At 30.0% G+C, this 26,262-nt stretch overlaps 1 protein-coding gene across 1 annotated transcript in view; it reads left to right on the top strand.

Annotated features, from left to right (window-relative positions):
* The window catches only part of LKRSDH (lysine ketoglutarate reductase/saccharopine dehydrogenase), a 166,411-nt gene that overhangs the window by 60,880 nt on the left and 79,269 nt on the right, over nt 1-26,262 (top strand). The window contains exon 10 of the mRNA XM_088265775.1: nt 6,364-6,486. Coding sequence (XP_088121901.1) covers nt 6,364-6,486 — 123 coding nt within the window. The remainder of the gene's footprint in view (nt 1-6,363; nt 6,487-26,262) is intronic.

The following is a 26,262-nucleotide window of genomic DNA, read 5'->3' as shown; positions in this document are numbered from 1 at the left end:
CCTTAAAGTTTAACCGCAAACCGCGGTCTGAGTTAAAAGTTTCTCCTGAATTACCTTGCGGTTGAACTTAACTAAACAACGTAAGCAAGAGAAAATATGGTTTGATCATATTTGGTGAGATGTGGATTTAAGATGTTACTTCGGAAAAATGAAAGCTTTTGAATATAGTCATTACTATAAGAGAACGCTACTTTGCGTAAGTATATAAGTATATGTAAATGTATATAAGTATATATAAGTATATGTAAATACATAAATGTATATATATATATATATATATATATATATATATATATATATATTTATTTATATATATATATATACATATATATATATATATATATATATATATATATATATATATATATATATATATATATATATATATATATATATATATATATATATATATATATATATATATATATATATATATATATATATATATATATATATATATTATATATATTTATATATATAAATATATATGTATATATATATATATATATATATATATATATATATATATATATATATATATATATATATATGTATATATTTATATATATATATATATATATATATATATATATATATATATATATATATATATATATATAAATATATATATATATATATATATATATATATATATATATATATATATATATATATATATATACATACATATATATATATATATATATATATATATATATATATATATATATATATATATATATATATATATATATATATATATATATATATATATATATATATATATATATATATATATATATATATATATATATATATATATATATATATATATATATATATATATATATATATATATATATATATATATATATATATATATATATATATATATATATATATATATATATATATATATATATATATATATATATATATATATATATATATATATATATATATATATATATATATATATATATATATATATATATATATATATATATATATATATATATATATATATATATATATATATATATATATATATATATATATATATATATATATATATATATATATATATATATATATATATATATATATATATATATATATATATATATATATATATATATATATATATATATATATATATATATAAATATATATATATATATATATATATATATATATAAATATATATATATATATATATATATGTACGTATATTTGTATATAACTATACGTAAAACAATTGGTCTAACTGTTAAAAAACCATAGTTTTGTCATTAAAAGATATCACTTGATCCATTGAATTCATTGATTCTGTCTCATTTTTTTTTACTTAGAGCAATTCAACATTACAACTTATACTAAAACCCGAATTGAAAAAATCATACCAATATGAAGTAATGATATTTTATAATATTTTGGATTAGTGCACATTTTTTTATCAGTATTTTTAAAATACATATATTCGTTATGTTAAAATTAGGAATAGTGGATTCGCCAAATTTTCAAAAAACATGTATCTAGGACATTGTTTTAGTTACGAAGGAGATGCTATTTTACAAAGGAATTAAATCGGCCTTGTTTAATATTACTCAAGATTTCAAAGATACACAGAATGATCTTGCTTGTATTTTCTTTCATTTCTTCTTCAAATAAACAAGCTCTAAGTAATGAACCAGTTTTTCATTAATATTATTATGTAAGAGTAAACGAAAAGAATGAAAATTCATTATCATTATTCAAAACAATGCTGTGTTCTCGGCAGCAGAATGTTGACTCTGGCTCATTAGCGGCCTCACAACGACTCCTCATTTCATATTCATTGGAAAAATTTGAATAAAGATCCTGGAAACCGGTGCTCGAGTTCATACGGCAATAATTAATACAAATAATAATTTGAGATACTATTCTTGTCTTTTTCATCGTTTTTTGGCTACGTCCTATTGAAGGTAAACACCTTTTTCTAGTTATAACGTTTTCCACTGCCGTCTGTTTTTGCGAGTCTAGATGTCAAGTCTAGAATTGGCTATTTTTGCTGCGTTTTATCGATGACTATTGCCCGCATTGTCTTTTTGACTTAGTACCTAGAGACATTTGATACTAAAGCCATTCATGTTCATCTTTTCTTTTACTGGTTAACATAAAAGTTAGGTTTTTATTTAAAAACTTGTTACTAAAATATTGTAATTTTTATAAAATTCTTCTCTTCTGCGTTTTATTCCTCATTACTGAGAGTTGTGACCCTTATGAAAGCAATGAATCTTCTCCAGTTATACCGTGACTGCGCTGCACATAGCCCTCTAACCACCGACATCATCATACGTCGTCCTAGTTTTGTCTTAACTACTGAGTTCTTCGAGGGACTCGGTAAGCAATGTCCAAGTTACACAAGCTATCCCGATTGCCTTAGTCATTGCTACTATTCTCTTTTCCTACCATTCTTTCACCATTTCGAAATTCTCGAATCATGACTTAACGTTCATTTTCAGTAATGAGATAAAATCAAGTAAATGACAAATAGAGTAATAAAAACTAAATTAATTAGGAATCAAATAAAAATCATGAGAATACAATAAAAAAAAACGATTCAGCTTGAGGAAAAATATTTATTTTATAAACTAACAAATTAACATTTGTTACATCAATCTATTACAGTATCTCTTCCAGTATTTCATGCATCCTCACATAAGGTATATAAGTCATATAAAATATTTATTTTCAGGTTCCAAATACATAACTTGTTAATATTGTCGTTAAACATATAAACATTCACGTTTATTCATATTTAAAATGCGCTTTTGTTGGGATCCAGAGTTTTCTATCAAAAAGTAGATATGACAGCTTTGTTTCATAAAACACACCATTTATCCCAATATTTAAATATTTGCCGGATCACTAATTTCCGTATAGGTCGACAGTGAGCGAGAGATTACAGATATCGCCGTTGGAGTTCTTGCATAGGGTATTATACAATTGTGGCGAAAAAAGCGAACACAAGTTGTTTATAAAGTGACTCGCCTCTTTTGTGTTCATGAAAAATTAATTCCATCCTTTTGTGTAGTATTTTGAAGGCTCCGAAGAAGGCCTACCCAAGACAATGACTGATCTATTATTGTTAGCGCGGGGGATGCAAGGGGATGCTCAAATTCATGCCGCATTTTCTATCGGGTATATGCGTACGCTTTATATCTGTAGCAGGGTTACGAAAAACAGTATTAACCATTGAATTGAACATTTTTAATTTTTTTTTTCAATTAATACAATTTTTATAACTAAGAAAACCTTCAATAGAAATTATGAAATTATGATAAACTTTTTTAAAGGAATAAAAGGTAAGGGTCACGTTGAGCTTTAAACCGTATGTAATAATGAATAAAAATCTCTTATTTATGAAAAACAAAAATAATAATCTAAATAAAATATAAAAAAAAAACAAAATCTAATCATAATGGTAGTGATGAAACGTAAGGTGTGTTGAGTTTTAAATTATATGTAATAAAGAAATAAACTCTCTTATTTGTGTTAAACAAAAACAATAACGACAATAAAACTTAAACAAAAACAAAACATAATAAAAAACAAGAGCAAATAAAAAAATAGAAACAAAAAGCAAATCTCAAATTCGTTCAGAACTTGACAAAAGGTAATCGTAATTACTTTTGTTGAAAATTGTTCATTTTTTATCTCTCTTGTTACAGTATTTTAAAACAGTATATGGATAGGAAATTCATTGAATATAAGTTACAACATTTTGAGTGTGTCCAAATACTTGTTCAGAAAAACCTGGATTATCTCCAAAACTAGGAGTTATTTTTCATATTATTTTTTGACATCTCATCAAAGATGAAGAAGAATTCAAGAATTTGAGTAGTGTGGTTGTCAATAATGGGTAGAATTGGTGAATGTTTCACATGTGTAAAGTGATCACTTAAACCAACCTATGACGGTGGTCAGCCCCGCAAATGCCCAGACTTCCATATTCTTCTTCATCTTTGATGAGATGTTAAAAAATAATATAATAAATGATACATTTTGGATAATGTATATGCATAGATTTTGTAGGCATGTTTTATTTATTAAAAAATCTATTTGTAATATAACGAAAAAGTAAATAAGAAATATTTGAGAGGGAAAAAAGCTGTTTTTCTCGCGTGTTATAGTGTGCTTGGTAAAGTTCAGCTCTCAAAGACAATTTATCTTCAAAGTAAAATGCTCGAAAAGCGGTCGCACAATGCGCGACGTATATTTCGTATTCAACCCTGTTTTCTGATACACAAAGGCCGCAGTAGGAATAGGGGTGTAATCCTTCATAGAGGCCATAAATCAACGATATAGTTAACGAGTCGTGAGCTCCAATTTTGGGTATGGGAGCTAATAATAATAGACACACGCCAATATTTTGATTAATTCTCCGGAACTAGATCCCAATCGAAGATAATATTTGGTGCAAGATTACGTAATGACACTAATATCTTCCTCGTTTAAAGCTTGAGATGGACTTTTTCAAGCTTCATAAATTATTGTTCACGTTATAATCAACGCCTTGTCCGCTTCCGTAGTGTAATGGTCAGCACGCTCGGCTACCGTTCTGGAGGTCCCGGGTTCGATTCCCAAGGGGGTAAAATAAATAAAAGTGATTTTTTCACTGTAATATTTATTCAATATTACCATAGACTGGTACCTGAAGCGGAGGGCTGATCACCTTTCCTTCATGTGTAAGCGATTAAGATAACACTGCGTTAATATGACACAGTGCCCTTTGCACCATTGGGGTGCGGATCAGGGTTTTATTATTGTTATAAACAACTGTCAAAAAGTTTTATGTTTGAATTTTGAAATTAAATGAATAAATCATTTTATATAATTTATCCGATAGAGTAGACCAGAGTATGATTAAGTTAAAAATTTCCAAATCATATAAATTGTGAATTAAAAAAGAATGTATTTTTTTTTAAATGTCCGCCTCCGTGGTGTAATGTCAGCGTGTTAAGCCACCGTGCTGGAGGTCCCGGGTTCGATTCCCAGGGGGGGAGGTGAAAATAAATATTAGTGATTTAACACTGTAATACTTATTTAATATTACCCTGGACTGGTTCCTGAAGCGCAAGAGTGATCATCTTGCCTTCATGTAAGTAATGATCAAGATAACACTGCGTCAATTTGATGCAGTGCCTTATGCACCATTAGGTGCGGATAAGGGTTATAAATAAAAAAAATAATAGATATTATAATTTTCATAATTATGTTTATGTTCAATTTTATTTTATTCTTACTTATTTTACATCTACGGGTATCCATCCCTTCATATGTCCTTATTTTCTGATTATCTTGTTTTTCATTCATTTTCTGGTTTAAAATTATTACAGTTAGCTTCATAACATTAAGTGTAATATTATTTTTACCATCCAAGTACCCACAGGCTATGCTATGTGAGATTCTTTGTTTTTGTTCTTAGATTCTTACATCTTTTACGTTTTACTTTTTTATGTATTCCTATTTATTTACAATATATTAAAATGGGCTTGAAAATAGTACATTTTCTTACGAATCTGTTGACTATTTTACGCGAATCTTTTAGTTATTTTTTTTAAAAACACAAACAGCTGCATGAGGCTTTACGAACATTGTAGTCCTATCTTCATATTTGAGGTAAAAATCTATGAATATTCTAGATTTATTGTAGATACACAAATTTTGTAACTAAATGCTGAAATCCTAATTTCATTATCAGCCATCTCGTATTAATGTGAATTCGAATTTACTTTTTAGTAATCGAGGTACAACTTACTGGATGATTGTTGGGTAATATATCCAAATTAATCAAGGTTTATTGGATTGAATTCTACATTTATTTATGTATATGTTAACGCGTTGACGCATTTCGTCTTATTAAGACATTGTCAAATACTGACTAAAAATATTTACAAAATGTCCTTACATACTAACAATAATTGCTATTATTAGGTCTAGGAGTACATATAATGGTGGGTATTTCGGTGGGTAATGTGGATTTCTATGAATGTTAAGATAAGCAATGGAGTTAAATGTCAATTAGGGTATATGAATACAATAAATATGGCTTTAAATTAATTCGGATATATAACCCAACAATTCAATATGGAATTCTACCAACTGTCTGCAGTTACAATAAATTACTGGACGATGTTACATGACGACTCTTAAATCCTTGGCCTCTCATCTAATTGATAATTTAAGAGAAATGTAGTAATATTTATTATTATACTTTAATTTATCATATCTGACATTATTTTTGGACGGTTATCTTCATTGGTGTTGCCACACTCCAATAACGCTTACCAAATAATTTAATAAGTATTTTTTTTCTAGAATGCTGGCAATCTGCGATATCTCAGCTGACCCCGGCGGGTCAATCGAGTTTATGAACGAGTGTACGACCATCGATACTCCATTTTGTCTGTACGATGCCGACCGAAACAAAGATACGAAAAGGTAAATTGTTTAAATACATACTCAGTTGAAAATTTACATATTTTTTATTTATTTGGTATTAATTTTGTGGAATAACATGCTACCAATTTTGAATATATTTATGTCAACATGACTTGTTTTGAGAACTACGGATGTTCTCATCAACAGGTGAAAATACAAACACACCACATTTAGGGAGACGAATCGAGGTGGAGGATTCGTTGTATGGCGCCGGCAATTCTACAGTTTCGTCGGATCAGCTTTATGAGAATACATAGTAACTGGAAGAATTTGACAAACCTACTTATTATTATTATTATTATTATTATTATTATTATTATTATTATTATTACTGTTTAGTTATTGATTTGTCCGCCTCCGTGGTGCAATTGTTAGCGTGCTTAACTACCGTGCTTGAGGTCCTGGGTTCGATTCCCAGGGGGGGTTTAAATAAATTTAAATAAAAATAATAATAATAAAACCCTTATCCGCACCTTAATGGTGCATAGGGCACTGAATATAAACGCAGTGTTTTTTTTATCGTTTACACATGAAGGAAAGGTGATCAGCCCTTCGTTGCGTTGACCATAAGGTACGAAAAAGAATTAGAAAAATCAGTATCAATAGCCTAATATATAAAAAAAACTTTATTTGATACTACTTATTGACATTGTTTAATTTTTTTTTCAAAAATACGTAGATGGTAAAAAATTATCAAAGAAAATACTTGTTTTTTTTACCACTTGAGTTTATTTATGACTACTACTTGTAGAACAATTTATTATTAATTATGTTTTAGTTTACATTTAGACCTGAATATGGAAGCTTAGCTTGCGAAACAAGTATTCATACATAAACTCAAGTGGTAAAAAAACAATTGTTTTTTTCAATAATTTTAACATGTCTCACCACAAAATAAATGCCGAAACAATAAATAAAATATCCGTAGATGGTATTCTTACATTGAAAGATATATTAAATTTTTTTTTAAATATATATTTATAACGAATGCCAAGCCATCTTTTTTTAATGGGAATGTTTTAATATCTAAATAATAGAAATATAATGGAAAGCTTTTATCTTTACAAACAAATCGTCTTTTTATGATATGAACTTTCGAACTTGTAGGCAAAAATTCGAGCAAATAAAGTTTCAGTTAACAAAAACAAATGGGTTTATAACGAGAGAAATTTTAAATGAGAATAATTTCTCTTACGCAATATTAATATCGTACGATAAAGATTCTTAGATATTAAACTAAATTGGAAAGGCAAGATTTTGCAAGAATTTAAATTTATCTGAAAATACGACAAAATGAATGTCTTAGTAGGAAACTTGAGAAGTTTAAGTTGTATGATTGTTCGTATTTGCATATAACACATTTTTCTTTATTTGACAATTAAATGTGTTAATTAATTTATGTTATTTATGTGTGTTTTGCTTATATACATAGACACACATACATATATACACTCAGAAGTATTAATCAATACAAATAAGCATTAATAACATAAATAAACAGTAATTAAAACATAATGATTTATTCAAAACAGTTTATATTACTTAATTATTTTTTGTTTACATTTTTATATGAAATATGCTCTCAGACTCTCATAAAGCATTGTCACCTATTTGCTATTTTTTCAGTTTGTTTAAATAAACATGATAATATATCATTCCCAATATGCTCATTGAATTCCGTAAGAGGTTAATAAAAAATATTATTTAAACTACAATAGATGTATCATTTATAAGTAATGGCTATTAAAATGTTGTATTCATATGTACAAAAGTATTGATTTTCTTAAATATGTATTTTATCAATATACATGCATATAAATTTGAATATTATAAAATAAATATTTTATGATATTTTTAAACATAGGGATATTATTGAAATGCTATACTGGAAAGTACAAGACATTTAAGTTTTAATTTTTACGTACATCAAACATTTTTATTTATGTTATAAGGAAGTAAGATCGTAGTTCATACTTGTGTAGACTAAGAGAGCTTGTGCACTACACGGAATTTTACTGTCCGGCAGCCCGGTTAGCATGATAAAACGGATGATTGGCTTTTGCTTTTGGCTGTCTTTCTTCGGGTCGGTGCGCTCGATCGGTGCGTGATAACGGTGTGCGTAAACTCGATCACGCTGAGCTGTCGTAGTCGCTTTCATTTGAAAAAAAACCCGACTGCCGTACAATAAAGTTCCGTGTAGTGCACAAGCGTCCTAATACTTTCACAGATCAAATGAAATCAAAACGATGAAATAAATGTGCAGAAAGTGTCTAATATGTAATTTAAGAATTTTAAAAACATTTTATGTTTTGATAAATTAAGTTTTGTCGTATTATTTATTGATTTGCATTATTACTCTACTTTATTATTATAATTTGTGGGATAACATGATAACTTAAGCAAAGAAAATTAAAATATTTGTATAAGAACATGTTTTTGAGTTTATTAAAGTAAAAAATACTAGCTTCGAGAACTGAGAATGATCTCACCAAATTGATGAAAATACAAACTAATATTTGAGATTTGAATTTTCAACTGTTGATGAGAACATCTTCATCATAGTTTTCGAAACGACCTTTGTTTACATTAACAAACGCGGTGGTCTTATACAAGGGTCTTACTTATTAATTTTTAATAAGAAATTTTCCTTGAAAAACGTGCCTTATTTTAGAGAAAAAAATATTTTCCATCAGCATCAGTAAATTTTCGAACCAGTTAAATATATATATTTATTTTATTAATTACCGAAAAAAAGTTTCACTAAGCGAAGTTTAAAATCGCCATTACTCATTGATAAAATGAAATTATATGTTGAAATTAATTAAAATTTATTTTATATCAAAACAGATCAGAAGGCCTTTCTAGAAATAAGATAATAAGCCTTCGTTATCCGAGGATCATTAATTAATATTCTCTCCCTTCCACCCTTCCCCTCCAATCCAGCGTATAATAAAGTTAACAGGGGATTGGACGAACAAAACAAAATGTCAGGTGCGCGGGTGCTTCGGGCATGGAACGGAATTATTATTTCAATTCAGACTCTCTATCCGAGGCAATGAGATAGAGTGGTGAATAGAATTACTTATTAAATATGGTTCATTTTACAAGAAAGGCAAAGAAAAGTGAACGTTTTCTTTAAACATTCATCTACATCGGCGGGTTTTGATATGCAATTGTAAAATTTGATAAAGTAATTGACTATGGAATATGTAATTGTAAGATTTGATAAAAAATGACTATTTCGTCGTGTAATATGAACATAATATTTGCAAACAGCTGTTTTATAACCCAACGGTACAGAAACAGTCATATATATATGTATATTCTACATCAGATTTTTATATTATAAATATGCAAATAATAATTTTAGTAATTCTGTGACAAAAAACATTACTTATTTTGGAGAATATGTTAAATTGTTTATTCTTTTAACGAATTGAAAAAAAAACATTTATGGAAAATGTAAGTAATGTAAAAATAACAATTAAACCACCACAAATCTCGGTAAGTGGTAACTAATACTAACTAACTAACTTGCTAACATTACTAGCGTATTATTTAAAAAATATTGACAGCAAAAAAAATACTACAAATTTTAAGAATATTTATAAAAAAATTACTTTTAATTAAAAATGTTAATTTTTCCCGCCTCCTTAGTGTAATGGTTAGAGTGTTTGACTACCATGCCGGAAATCCCGAGTTTGATTCCTACGGGGTTCAAAAGTGTATTTTTCACAATTATATTTATTCAATATCACCCGAGACTGGTGCTGAAACGCAGGACTGATTTTGAGGAAGCTATGACTGTGTAGCACGTATGACGTCATCCTACAAGATAAAATTAAAGTTAATGTATGCTGATGATGAATAGTTTTACAAGTTTATAATGAGAAATGCTAAAGACGCTCATCATTCAGTGAGAGATGTGTACATTATGTAGGTTGCTTTAAAAGCTCGGAGCTTGCATAGAAAATATTAGCTTTCTGAAAGGGGTAGTATTATGATGAAAAACAAAAAGGTTGCTCTTTCAAGTGAAGAACGATACTAAGTATTTATAGTACAAGCTCATATTTTCTTTTTTAGCACCTACATGCTCGTACTTATTCCACTTGTAGGTTAAAAATTGTTACGATTAACACAAACCACTAACACTTTAGTTCTGAAAGACGTTTATTACTTATTTTTCTTCTTCTTACCCTAATTCTCCCCCGCAAATGATGCATAAGGGACTGCATTGTATAAATGCACTATGATGTTACTTATTTGAAGGTGACGTGATCAATTCTGCACTTCAGTTACCTATTCAAGGTTATATTGGAATTATTACAATGAAAAGTCACAAATATTTATTTTGACACTCCCATGGGATTTGAATCCGGTGCCTCCAGGATGGTAGTTTTACGCTCTAATCATTACAATACGGAGGCTATAAAAGTATACAGTTTATCGTAAATGATCAAAAAATGACGATGAAATAATTGTCATCCACCAATGAAAGCAATATAAGCCAGAGTGTCACAATTTGTGTTGGGTCCAATTTTTCTTGCCGCACGTAAAAATGGTTCACTTTTATGTTTTGTCACCATTAGGAGAAGTTTATTATGTCATTCTCATTTAAAATTGATACTCTAATCTGATTTTGAGATACATAAGGTAACCCTCAACGACATAAATAATTTTTGTTTACCGTACGGGAGGAAAAACAAACTTGAAATTCCCACAAGAAATCACGAAAGTAGCGGTTTCAAATTAAGTTTTTATATCAGAAGGATACCTTTTTTTACAGGGTACTAGTTTTTGGGAGGAACATGAATTATTGTGAGCGTAATATAAGAAGAATCCGGTAGCACTCGTTTCGAGAGTTGCCGTATTTTTTCATATATACATATATTGAAATGTTTTTTCCATTTTGAACGAATATCGGATATCACCTTTATATTGAATTACTTATTCAGTGGGTGAATGATTTGTGAATATTCAATTCTCTAATCTATAAAATTCGCTTTTTCCAATACGGAGAAGAGCTTTGAAAAGATATTACGTTTATAGAAACATTTTTATGTGAATTTAATTATTTGATGCTTTGTTATGAATTATGAAGATTTTAGAATTAACATCTACATAATTAAGTAAAGATCTGTTTTTCACCTTAATAACTTCAAATAATTTATTTAATTAAATGCAAAGTTTTGGTATCAAGAACGTTTATATTTTAATGTTAATTGTTGAATTATATATTCAGTAAATTAATAATTTATCAATTTCCTATTATTTTACAAGTAAAAGTAACTTTTTCCAATATAAAGCGGAGTTTTGAAAATATACGAGTATGAAGTTTATGAAAACATTTTGAAGTTAATAAATATATTGTATGTTTTGTTATCTTATAAAAAGAAAATCTATCTACCATACGAAAGTTAGAGCCTTTCTTTATTTTTTAACATTTTAATAAGTTCTTGAATAATAACATTTTTCAAAAGCATTGTTAACTTATAAGGAGAGTATTATATTAGATGATAAGATAATATAGTACTCCCCTTATCATTCATCGTTCACTTTGTGTAATACCACTCAAAAACTCTACTTCATGATTACCTGTTTCGGAATAATAGTTTCCTTGTTATGTCAACTATGGATCTGTCTATAGTTCACCTGAAGAGATAATGAGTATTGCAAAACCGCAAGGTTTGAAGTTTATTTTTCGATATTATATTACACATAATGAACGATGAATGAAAAAGAGGGTATTAAATATAATGTTTTTTTGTTCAGAATTGGTAAAATTTAGAAAATTAATAATAAACAATATTTAGTATTTCCAACATTTTGAGTGTGTCCAAATACTTGTTCACAAAATCTGGATTATCTCCAATTACAGGGGTTATTTTCATATTATTTTTTGACATCTCATCAAAGATGAAGAAGAATATGGAAGTCTGGGCATTTACGGGGCTGACGACCGTCATCGGCTGGTTTAAGTGATCACTTTACACACGTGTAACATTCACCAATTCTACCCATTATTGACAACCACACTACTCAAATTCTCGGAAGTTCTATATATATATATGTATGAACCAATTTAGAAAGCTTGTTCTTGAATCACTAGAACTTCACTAGAGACATCTATTGGTGAGATGTAAACCAGCCGATGATGATCGTCAGCCCCGTAAATGCCCAGACTTCCATATTCTTCTTCATCTTTGATGAGATGTCAAAAAATAATATTTGGTATTTCAAATAGATACTTACGATACAGATAAAGTTATAAACAAAACTTTCACGTTTGTTCGTTGAGCAAATATAAATTATTTATCGTCCTGTTACTTACATTGAATTTCACTGTAAATTCCTTGTGACAAGGGTCTTTTGGCATACTAGATAAAATCTCTTTTTGTTGGAATTCATATGAAGTAATAGAGATAAAAACTTTTAGTTGTATGGTGTGAATTTTTCCGAATTGTTTAATCTATTAGAAAACGCCTACAAAATATTTAAAACCTAAACGTCCACTGTGACACGTGTTTCGATGCATTCCGCATCATTTTCAAACACCGTATGACACACACATCATTTTCAAATACAGTAGATTTTAATAAATAGTCGTATTTACTAAGTAAAACATTAATTAAAAATGGATAGATTTTACCACAAAGTGACTGCCGAATCAATTAATGAAACTAAACATCCAGTTAAATTTTCAAACAATAACAAATGAAAAATGTATTTTAAAGTTTCATATAACAAGATGTAAGATGAGAGTCTCATAAAATATCATATAAATCGGGTTGAGGTTCCGTGGTCAGTGTCATGGTCTGTGAGTATGAGTTCAACGTTCCAACCTTCACTACCAAAACAAGGTAACTATTTTTATTAACGGGCCGCTTTGGTCTAAAAAACTATTATGAAATTCAAATATTAGTAAATGTTATAAAAAGACAAATGTTCATTTTTAAAAAAGGTATAAATAAGTGCCATTTTTTTAAATATTTTTTTTTTAAAGAGAAATATTCGTGTTTTTATTATTTACACAAATATTTCAATTTCATACTATTTCTGTGAGCCTTAGCGGCTCATTATAAGAAATAGGTATCAAATCATGGTAGAGTGGGTTCGAACCGAGAAACTCTGCTTTGAGAATCCCACACACTAACGACGGGACCCCAATCCAACACAAGGTTGGAACCAGGACTCCATTGTGCACTGCCAGTTTAGCTTTCACTGAGAGGTTATATTTTGATATAACTGATTGTGCACCATTCACTCAATTCTCATCATTCACCTCCCTTTCTATATCTTAATCAATCTTTCCATCCTTAGAAAATAAAGTTACCAAATAAACGACATCATTTGCCTGTTACATTATAAAATAAATCAATATTTTACAATATAATTGTGATAATAAAAAAAACCTATCTTAAATGATTTTTAAAAAATCCAAGAATTTTACTCTGTAACAATATAGTGAAAAAATCGAATGAACATATGAAATATTGAAAAGTGACTCTAGGATCAGAAACTTGTACGTTCTTTGCATCGCTACTTTTATAACACCGTAAAGATTTATGAAAACTTTGCTTGTTTTCAATAAACTATTGTTTGTCGTAACAAACGAAACGTAACAGTGTATTGTTCGCGTAAGGGTGGCTCCGAGACTTGGCTCAGACGAATGGTAGGGTACGCCAAAAATTGCGCACAGAGGAAAAGACCGCCCTATAAATACTCGCACGAAAAACAGGAATCGCCGAGGGAAGTAGATGTGGATAAATGAAAACCTGAAAAATGTAGAAACGAAAAAAGGGTTCATAAAAAAAATAATTAATTTATCTTTGTTTTTAATGTATGCCCCTAAATAATACATTAAAAACAAAGATAAATTCGTGATTTTTGATATGCTTATAAAAATATTTCAAAATATAAAACTTTTTTATTATGACCTAAGCCAGTTACTAAAAAAAGATACAAGTTGTAAAAATGTGATGTTACTTTGAACTCAGTTTGAGTTCGCGATAATAAGCACCACATCTCACCTCACCAAATTATAGTTTCAACATCATGAAAAGTACAAAAAAGGAAAAAATTAATTTATAAAAATATTCTCAACATTTTGATAGTGCTCGTTATGAGATCAAACTAAGATTTACAAAAAACAAATGTAGTGTGGTTGTCAATCATGGGTAGATCAATGAATATTGCACGTGTTTTGAATGTTGCATATGATCACTTAACCAACCTATGACAGGTCACAATCCCTCTAAACCCACAGACTTCCATATTATTCTTCACCCTGTTAAGATGTCAAAAAAAATTTCATATTAATATTTTATTCATTGTTTCGGCATTTACTTTGTGGTAAGATGTTGCAAGTGATCACTTCACCCGCCTATGACAGGTCACAATCCCTCTAAACACACAGACTTCCATATTATTCTTCTCCCCTGTTTAGATGTCAAAAAAATTGTAAAATAAATATTTTATTCATTGTTTCGGCATTTACTTTGTGGTAAGACATGTTAAAATGATTAAGGAAACACTAAAACTAACGCTAGAGTAATTATTCAGACCTGACGATGGAAGTTTAGCTTCCGAAACCAGTAGTCATTAATTAACTCAATTGGTATAAAAACAAGTGTTTCCTTAATCATATTATATAAATATGAAAAAAAAAAAAAATTATTAAGTATTTTTTTTAATGTTCGCAATGTTCCCGTGTGAATTTCCGTCAGTGCGCAAATGTTGTGCGCGCTTTTTTCATTTGCGCCTCTTCCGTCAACCGGAGGGTAGTGACGAGTGCCTAAGGGGTTGAATAATGCCCTCGAATATTTTCAATACAGGGCCGTTAATGTGATTTGTGGAGTGTGGTGCCCATACTTCGCAGACCTCAGAACAAAAAGGAAACTTTCCGATATTTCAAAAGCCTCTCCATTGTTTCCATTTTTAGATATGAAATTATTGCCTGAAAATTTTAAGGAACAAATAAACAAGCCTTTATGATATATTTTCGCTTTAAGCGTAACAAAAGAATGTATTATATTTTTTAATTCGTTTTTTTTTGTTCGCCTCCAATCCGGAGGTTAAGGTTAAAATCTAGTAGCGCGCTTTTTATTCTTTTGTATATTACCTTTTTTTTACAATTATTATATTTTATAAAAAAATGACACATTTTGGCCAGTTTTACAGGTAAATTACTTCAAATTGGATGTTTTTCAAACCAAGTTGGACATCTTTCAAATCGAATTATATTTTACAAAAAAAGTTAGATTTTTGACGTTATATTATATTTTACAAAAAAAGTTAGATTTTTGAAAAACATATTTAAAGAAGTCCCACATATACCGTCAGTGTGAATTCCTGCCGACATTTTTTCTTAAGACTAGCAAGACCGTTATTCAAGTTGGAAAGCCTGCGAGGTGCGCTGTCATGGTCTATGCGCGTGATGTGTACTGAAGTTTTCATACAAGATTTTCAACTCTTCTTTGCATGAGTACTACGTATTTAAAAATGAAATGAAATTCTAACCTTTTTTATAAAATACGATAAAATGTCCAATTTAATTTGTAAAACGTGTAATGCGATTTGTAAGTCTTCAAATTTGATTTTTAAACCAGTATTTATTGTATGTAAATCTTTTCGTTTGGAGTTTCATAAATTAATTAAATTTATTGATTACTTTTGTAGCTCCCATACTGTAGCGCGGGTCATTTAAAATACTGACATTTGCTCCAATATCAAAATTATGTAGCCAGCATTATTGCAAAAATCGGCCAGAGGTGGCTCGCGCGATGAACGCCACGAGCCCTCTCACAAATCATTCTTTGTTTTCTTTTTGTCCAGTTTCTGGACGAACAGTGTTGCGATTTAAGGCTAAATAACTTCGGTGGAAATAAGTAAAACTTTTGCTTATAATACGGACGCGGCCATTCAGTGAGCGGGAATTGCGAAACCGCTTTTATTTTGGTCATTCCGAAACATAAATTTAATTCGTGATAAGCTTGGTTTAACAAGAACTCGGCATAAAGAGTGACCCTTTCAAATTTTGCGGAAAAGTTTTCGTAAATATCTACCCTATTAAATTTATTTGCTCTAAAACTGTAAACATACTTTCGAATCAAAATCAACCCTAAAATTGACCTTCGCGTTTACAGTATAAATTAAAGTGAATTTCATTAATACTTTGTTTTTTGTGAATTCAATACACAAAACTAACACAAAAAATATTAGTAAATATCAATCAAATAAAAATGATACACCTTAAAAATAAAACTTGAAAGATTACGCTTGTCTGTTAAGGATTTTTCGTGTTCGCGCGCTACTTGCCAGATGTCCAAACTATAACTGACATTTGAAATATGAAAAATCAAAATATTGACAGTAAAACATTGTCATCACATAACACACGTATGGTTGCAGTAAGTCAGTAATAGGGGCTAGGTCAGTGTTTTAAGGGGCGTTTACCTTACTGTGAATTATACGTAGAACAAAAACGGAACTTACTGCTTTTGTTAAATCGATGTATGTATCACCAAGTATCATTTATGGTGACAGTAGTACCTCAACCAACTCCAACTTATATATACTGAGCCCTAACCGAACCAAAATGGTGTACAAGGCACTGCATCAAATCAACAGGGTATATTTTTTATCTTAAAAAAGAGAAATATTTGTGTTTTTATTATTTACACAAATATTTCAATATCATACTATTTCTGTGAGCCTAAGCGGCTTATTATTAGAAACAGATATTGAATCGCGGTAGAGTGGGTTCGAATTGAAAAAGTTTGACTTAAGTTGACTTCATATTCTTCTTCATCTTTGATGAGATATCAAAAAAAAAATCCCTTACCGCACCCCAATGGTGCATAGGGCACTGCTTCATATAAACGCAGTGTTATCTCGATCGATTACACACGAAGGAAAGGTGATTAGCCCTCCACTTCAGGTACCAGTCCAGTGTAATATTGAATAAATATTAGAGTGAAAAAATCACTTTTATTTATTTAATCCCCCTGGGAATCGAACCCGGGACCTCCAGAACGGTAGGCGAGCATGCTGACCATCACACTACGGAGGCGGACAACATTATTATCAGACACTGAATTATTCACCCTACGACGATGTATCAATATTATATCATCTCAACATGAGATGAAATATTTTTCGTTTTTTACATGAAAGGTGAAGATGGAAGTCAATATTCCAGGCTTAACGTCCCGCCATTTATCTGGCTCCAGTGATCACTTAATGTACTTGTGTGACGTTACACAAGTGTATAAAGTAATTGCTCAAACCAGCCAAATGCCATTTCGTAATTTTCCATCTTTTCATCGTTTCATTTCTGGTTGAAACACCTAATTAAATTTCTTATATATACAGATTTGGCGTTTAATTTGTTTAATTTATGTATTAAATTTTAAATCAAACACTGATTTTTTGACTCTACTAAGTTGTATTTTATTGTTAAAAAACACATAGTAAAATTAATTTTGTGACAATTGTTTCGCCTACGTATGGCATTTTCAAGCGAATGACATTCTTTTGAAAATGCCATAACTGGACTTAAAAAAAAGTGTATGATTTAATATTTAATACATAATATATTTCTTATAATTAACAATAGCAATCAACGCTGGTTTCAGAATGGTATGAATTTATTATAAAGAAAAAAAATAATCCGACGGTTCAGAACCTTTTAAACCATTTTGAACGTTTAAAAATCATACAACAAAACCAAAAATTGGTAATGTATTTGTAACTTCTTTCTTTCTGTTTTCTTAAAAGTACCACTGGGCTAATATAAAATGTTGCATTTTCCTTTCATTGTAAAGAACATAATGTATTATTAATGTCTCTTCTGTCTTGTCTATTGTTTTGCTGTATAAACTTTACCTAGAGATCCTTTGTAGTGTGTACACGGCGACTAACGACATACTGTATCTAACTTTGTGTATTCACGTTAAAATATGGACAAATTCATAATTTATGGTACGCCACTGGAATGTTTAATGGAGTCAAACCAATTGGAAATCAGGGTGGAAAACAATGGCCATCCATTTTATTTTCCGCTGATTAGACCGGATTAAAAATTGAAATTTTTTCCTGACATGTATGAACGGAGGTGGGTGATGGAATTACACCTATGATCGAGTAGTTTAAGAGTCGAGTGTTTGAAAAGAAACCTGACATTCATGGCATTGTATTTTTGCAAGCTCTTATGCATTATTATTTTTCGCAATTGCTTCTTCATCATTGATTGCATATTTTATTTTAAAAAATTCATAGCCCTTGTGGGTTGAAATTTATTGATTTACAAACTTTTTCTTACAATTAAAAAGTTAGATTTTTGTTTTGTACTTACACATCTTTGTGAAACTGCATTTTATATAATAAAATAACAGCTTTATAGTTTTTTCTACATATACATATTTTATGTGACCATTGACCGAGTGTCGTTGTTTCTGATATAATCAGTGTGATAATGTGGACAACGATGAAACCCGGTCACTGGTTAAATAAAATTTTAATGCAAAAAAAGTTTTTCTTTTATAATATTAAATTAAAATGTTGTTGATCGCTCAAATTGTTATATATATATATATTTGCTTTTGAATGTATTTTTAACTAAAAATTCCCTTCCAAAGGATATGTTTTATGGTAAACATATGAATATTTTTTTTAACAATAGTTTTATTGTCATTATTATATAATTACCTAAGTAAAATAAACCATATACTACTTGTAGTAGGTGGATTAAAAAAATGGTTCTTCTAAATACATCAATACCGATAAAGTGCAGTTTGTAGGTAAAAGATAAAACATAAATTTAAAATAATTATTAAAGCATTCGTAAAATGAAACGAATGAATATTCAGATAACATTTTGTAATTATAAATTAAGAAGGTGTTTTTGAAAAGGACTTCAAACTTAGACTACCTTCTTAAACTTAGCGTATATTTTATATTAGTGTTGAATTAATGACTATGCATTAAGAACTTTCCACTTTGCAGCCATCGAGACTTAGGGTTGTTTTATTATGAAATATATTTGCATCTCTTGAAAGTTTTCATATTCATTCACGGAATAAGTATTTCATTCCACTTTTCTTGAGAAATATTATATTTTCTTACTATGTTTTTTACCTATTATAGCTTTGTCTACCTTCGTAGTGTAATAGTTAGCATGTTCGGCTACTGTACTGAGGGTCCCGGGTTCGATACCCAGGGGGGGGGGGGGTTAAAAGAATAAAAGTAATTTTTTCCACTCTAAAATGTATTCAATATTACCCTGAACTGGTGGCTGAAGCGGAAGGCTGATCACCTTTCCTTCGTGTTTTAATTATCAAGATATCACTGCATCATAGAAACGCAAATGTGTTGGGTTTGAATGAATAAATAGACTTCAGGAAAATTGTTTGATATTGTAGAGTAAAAAAAAACTGTATAACCCATCAATGCTTTGTTCTGAAAATAAAAGACATAATTACTAACGGATAATTTACAGATAATGTTTCTATTTGTACTCCGACGAAGACAAGTCATCTCATAGTAAAAAAAAATTGGTTGCTATCAATAATGAATTACAAAAAAAAAAAAATTAATGTTTTTTTTTAATTTTTATTTTATTTAATCACGTGCGTAGCCGGAAAAATATACTTCTATGAATAATATGAATAAAATATGCATTAATTTCACACATGTCATGGGTACTTGGTAACTATTTAAAAATGCCGTATTCCTTTCAGGTATTAACTCATCTCCCTAAAATCGGTCGTACGAAAATACTTAAAATCAGTGTTTAATCGTTTTCCGCTTCAAGTCAGCGGAAACAAGGTATTTCTTCATCTTCAGGGGCGGGGGGGTTGATTTAGCGAGTCGCTACGTTTGATATATTATATCGTGGGGTCTGAAATAAAAGTGATATATCAAAAGGCACGGTAAAAAGTCGGGTTTTATCGGGAGGGCAAAGTTACCCGGCCGGGCGGTTATCTCGGTACCGGGAGCGCGGAAGTTGGGGCAAAACTTTCGGGCAATTTGTCAGAGTGGGTAGGGCGGGCCGGGCAGTTTCACTTACCCCACAATTTCCAACCGGAAGTAGTGAGATGTCGCATTTAAATAGCTGTCTGCTTGAATTCTTGACAAGTTGTTCGCGAGTCTGGTTGTAATAGTGCCGACCGCACTGCAAATTTTGGAACTTTGCTGAGAGTGAGTTGAAGAAATTCATTTTCAAATTTTTATTTGGATTTATATCAGTCACTGAATTATTCCATTCAATTAACGAATGATTTATAAATATAAATAAATATAATAAGCCTTATGTTTACACATAATTTTAATACATCATGCCTATATCGAATTAAAATTGTCACATAATATGGTAGAAATCAGTAGTTATCCAAAAATTCTTCTTTAAATGCACGGGTTTAAAAAAAATATTATTTTATGAACTTGGAAACTATTTTTTTTTAATTACACATATATATTTATTATATATGTATATATATATATATATATATATATATATATATATATATATATATATATATATATATATATATATATATATATATATATATATATATATATATATATATACCGTAAAGTGGGTATACTTTGCACCATGGGTGATACTTTGCACCACCTTCTGTAAAGAAATTGTGGAGCTGGTCATCTCTGATACATATCATTTTTCATTCTACTTTCTTTTGTTTCTGATAGATGGCACTTCAATCTACTTTTTGGTTTACAGAAGTAACAGTCGGTCGCTATTGCTTCAATGCGTTTTTCCTGTCCGAATGTAAAGAAAGTTTTCTGTATGAAAATTGTGTCCGAAAAAATCCAGTGTAATCAGTATACTGAAACAAGTTACAACAAGTGAGTGGTCTCTAAATCGTAGGTAGGTAAGCCCTGCTTTTCTCAAATGCTGTATTTTTTAGTTACGTTATCTAGTTTATGTAAAAATAATATTTTTTTAAGAACTGACTTGTATTGACCACATTTGGGGTAACATTGCACCAGGTGCAAAGTATCCACAAAAGGCCATAGTTAATTAATTTGATGAAAAGTCTTAGAACGGCTTATACAACTTGACATTTTTGCTAAATATCTATAGGTTTTGTGTACTTACTTAATTCCTGATGGTATATTTTTTTCAAAAATGTCAAGAACACACAAACAGCGGCCTTATGCCAGACGATACTGCGATTTTACACCAAAGAGAGTGGAGCAGTGTTTGGAGGCCATTCGAAATAGTACAATCAGTCAAAGAAAGGCTGAAGAAATCCCCAGAAAGACGATTAACTATAAGCTCAAAGGTCAGCACACAAAACCTTTGGGAAAACCTCCGATATGTGACAAGGGCGAAGAGCAATCCTTCGTAAACTGCATAGTAGACATGAATGAGTACGGTTTCCCAGTGAGTGTTTTTAACATTCGCTACATTCTTTTAGCCTATTTGGATAGATTTGGCAGAAGAATACGAATATTAAAGAGCAACGTACCAGGCTCTGAATGGATAAGATCATTTTTGCAAAGACATAAAACCTTGACTGTTACTAAAACTAGTCAGTTGCTTAATCGGTTGCCATTAAAAGTGTATGACGATGACGTGCGCCAGAGTTTTCAACAGTTTTTGGAAGAAAACAGATTCAACCCAAAGAATTCAGTCTTAAAACGCAGGAAAACGATACCGATAGAACCAGGTAAGAGCATTGCTCACGATCCAAATGTCGAAATGAACGTTGACGAGACACAAATGCTACCTGAACCAACTACATCAATGATCCCATCTTCCGCATCGAAACTTCCAGCATATTTAGCATTAACTGATAATAGTTCACACGGAAGCTTTGAGGAAGAGGGAGAAGAACAAAAACGATGACTGAAACCAGTTATCGTATTTGTTCTTCCGTTTCATTAGGACCAGTAAAAAAGAAGGTGGGAGAAAATGTTGTATTTCATTATGAAGGAGAAAAATTTCCGGGACAGATTTTGACAATAAAGAAAGACAGAGCTGTTAAATCCATGCAGGAGAGTCTCAAATCGTGGAAGTGGCCGATGAAGGATGACTTGCTTCAATATTCTTGGAAGGATGTTGTGGGTTCCATAAAAGAACCGAAAATGCAATCCAAAAGGGGTTTCTTTACCGTCCCGGAACTTGACCATATTTAGACTTAATTTAATTTTAATTCCTATTACCTATGTAGTACGATATGTTTTAATATCCACATTTTATTTTATATAATTTTAAACCTTCAGTATTGGAAAAAAAGATCATTTTTGTTAGATTTTTCAATATATATTTTTTTAATTTCTATCAAGTGTCTTATTTTTCCATAATTATACAATATTATAATCTGCATTTAGCGAACTGTGAGCCAAAACCCTTCATAAGGTGCAACGAAACTTGTAGGATAGCCTTTACTTTGCATCAATTTGGATTCTAGTACGAAAAGTGTAGAGAAAATATCATGGTGCAAAGTTGTACTTTACCCCGGGATACTTTGCACCAAAATATAAATATTAAAAAAAAATACAGGCAAAATAGATAAAAATTTAAAAATGTATCAGACATGTTACAGGTATATGTGTTATTACATTGCAATAGTTGAAACCTCAGAAAAAGTAAAAAACCTGCTCTGAATACACAATTTTTTGAAAAAATGCAATATTTTGGTGCAATGTATACCCACTTTACGGTATATATATATATATATATATCCCGATGGTTGCCAGAGACGAGATATCTCGGCAAATGGCGGAGTGCCCGTATGGCCAGAGACGAGATATCTCGTCAGTACTTTTGATGACGTATTACTCCGCAGTTTTAACTCATATTGACAATCTGTCAAAAACGGAACATACATTGCCATCAGTTGAAGTTGTCACAAAATATTTTATAAAGTTTTTAAATACTTTTAAGTGATTTATCGGTATCACTTTCAGCTGACAGTTGACAGATGTCATTAGGGCTACCACTCAAACCACTTGAAATATTGATTATTTTAATCGATTGTTTTGAACGCCAGGGGTTTTTATTTTGCTCAATTTTTTTGTGTTTTTCTTATTATTTTAAAATATTCCATTGATAAATAATAGTTGTGTGTTAATATTAAATTTAATAAAAACTTGCGTGTGCGACTTAGTGTGACAACCCTGAAAATTTGAAACTGGTTTAACTTCAAGAATAAAACTCTAACAATCGATGTGGGATATAATATTTGGTAAGTAAATTATAATTCAATAAAAACAAAAAAAAAAAATCTTTAGACAACTTTTTTTTTTCAAAAAAATACTCGGCCTGTTGAGCACTGCGGCGTAATTTATTTGCGGCTATGAAAAGGATATATATATATATATATATATATATATATATATATATATATATATATATATATATATATATATACATATATATAAATATATATATATATATATGTATATATATATATATATATATATATATATATATATACAATATATATATACATATATATATATATATATATATATATATATATATATATATATATATATATATAAATATATATATATATATATACATACTTCACAATTTTCAACTACTCATACTTCTAAACCTATTGAGTTAATACTTACATGTGAAAAGAATTCAAGACCATTGCATACACATAAGTTTCAAATATGAATGCAATATGGATTTTCAATAACGGTCAGTATGGTAAACATTACCCAAGTATACAAAGTGATGAAGTATTTATTCTTCTTCTTCTGTTCGTGTCATGTCGGGTTCCCCTGACGTCGACTATCATTTGAAAATAATTGTTCTTGTCTCTGGCAGCTCTAAACAGTGCCTCGACGTTCCTGATCCCCGTCCAATCTCGTATATTCCGGAGCCAGGAGACCTGTCTTCTGCCTCATCGACCCTCTGTTTTGCCTATTTATTGATTGCCATATTTAATTATAAGAAACATAATTAGGTGTCTCAACTTAATATAAAACATCTATCTTTCTTATATAAAGGAAGATGGAGGTCTGAGCATCCCAGGGATTTGAACATAACATTTAGCCAGCCAAATTTTAGGTTGTATGCGCTGAAATGCTCAGATTTACATATAAAAAAAGATGGATGTTATATCTATACCCTGCTCTATTGTTAGATGTTAGATGAGAGAGACTGCATTTTAGGTAGATTTGTGAGATGTGATAAGGCTGGTGTGGTGGTCTGTTCTGGTGGCTAACTAATTTTATATTTGATCACGAAAAACTTTGCATATTCTTTTTTTGCTTCTTTTTCTAGATCCTAAGGATCTGTTTGTGCCTCCGCTTGTAGCTCTTGGGATGTTGACTTCCAGCTGTCTTTCCATCTTTTTGGAGGTCTGCCTTGGGGGGCTTTTCCATCTTTTTGGGAGGTCTGCCCTTAAAGGGCGATACATGGAAGTCTGTCATCTGACATTCTGTTTACATAATCATTCCAGTATCGCCTTCATTGTCATCCCCACCTCACGATATCCTCCGTCTTATACATGCTCCGGATGTCAGTATTTCTTACTCGGTCTCGCAATGTGTTTCCGGTTATGGTTCAGAAAGTCTTCATTTTGGAGGTTCGAAGTCGAGATTTTGTTCTAGAAGTATCTGCTCTTGCCTCAATCCCATAATTGGCTATTGGTCGAACATATGTCTTGTATATTTTCATTTTACTTTATTTTCTCATGTGTTTGTTTCTCCATACCGAGTTTCAGAGGCATACGGATATAACTGCAGCCTTATTTACTTTGCATGTTTGATTAAATACCGATAATTTAAAAAAAGTAGGTTTTCTTCGATGGGTCCGAACGGAAACAAAGAGTTTATATACCCGCTCTGGGATTGTGGCGGAAGTTATGAGAGAAGTTTTCCCTCAAGTTAAGACATCTATATTGTTAAATTCATTTTGACAATATACCATAAAGATACGTACTTAGCTTCATCACTTATGTGATTTGTATCCCATGATAAAGATTCTATTCCTAATCCCGAGAATCTTGAGCATCCGTCTTATGATCTTGCTTTCTTTCTACCTTTGAGTCCTCAGTGCGTTTAGTTAAATAAACGATCGTGTGCATATAGGGTTACAATTTAATTTACCAACAACAATTCCGTGAATTGATGATATTTCATGGTTTAAAATATAATTATGGCAAGACATGATAACGATAAAGTTATTTATTTTTAGTACGTGAAAGTCACGCCATATTTACCATTAAATACAGTTTAAACTTTATTTAAGTGGTCGTTCATATAATTAGAGTGCCATTATCTTTATAATTATTCAAAAAACACAATGATAATTTTTAAAGTTATTATTCAACGTTTGTTAGTTTTAGGAAAAGCGATAAAAATATAATAATGAGAGTATTTGTACAGTTAACATGTAAATTATAAAACGTCATATTTATCATACATCATCATTAAATTATACTTATGATTTAAAAAAAAAATGATTGTGAAAAAACATTATGTTTCAAATACTGGAATTAACTCCGCAGTGCGTAGTTATCAAGATTTTTATAAAAAGCTCAACTTAGACGAAGAAGTTATTGAGATGGGAATATGGGAGATTAAACATTTACAGTGGTGGCTTGTGACCTGTCTCAAACTGGTTTATATAATGACTTTATGTACTGTGTAACATTTACGACATTAAAATCAGGCGTTGTATAATATTGAAGATAATTCATTGTTAGTTTGCGGTCCTGTGGTTAGTGCCACGGACTCTTTTCTTGGTTTGAGTTTCTTGGTTCGAACCCACTCTACCACAATTTG

Source organism: Brachycentrus maculatus, unplaced genomic scaffold (assembly GCF_059751285.1).
Source record: "Brachycentrus maculatus isolate JH-2025_06_01 unplaced genomic scaffold, ASM5975128v1 h1tg000258l, whole genome shotgun sequence".
Taxonomy (NCBI): Eukaryota; Metazoa; Arthropoda; class Insecta; order Trichoptera; family Brachycentridae; genus Brachycentrus; species Brachycentrus maculatus.
The sequence above is the reverse complement of the archived record's forward strand: the minus strand, read 5'-3'. Positions and strand labels throughout refer to the sequence as shown.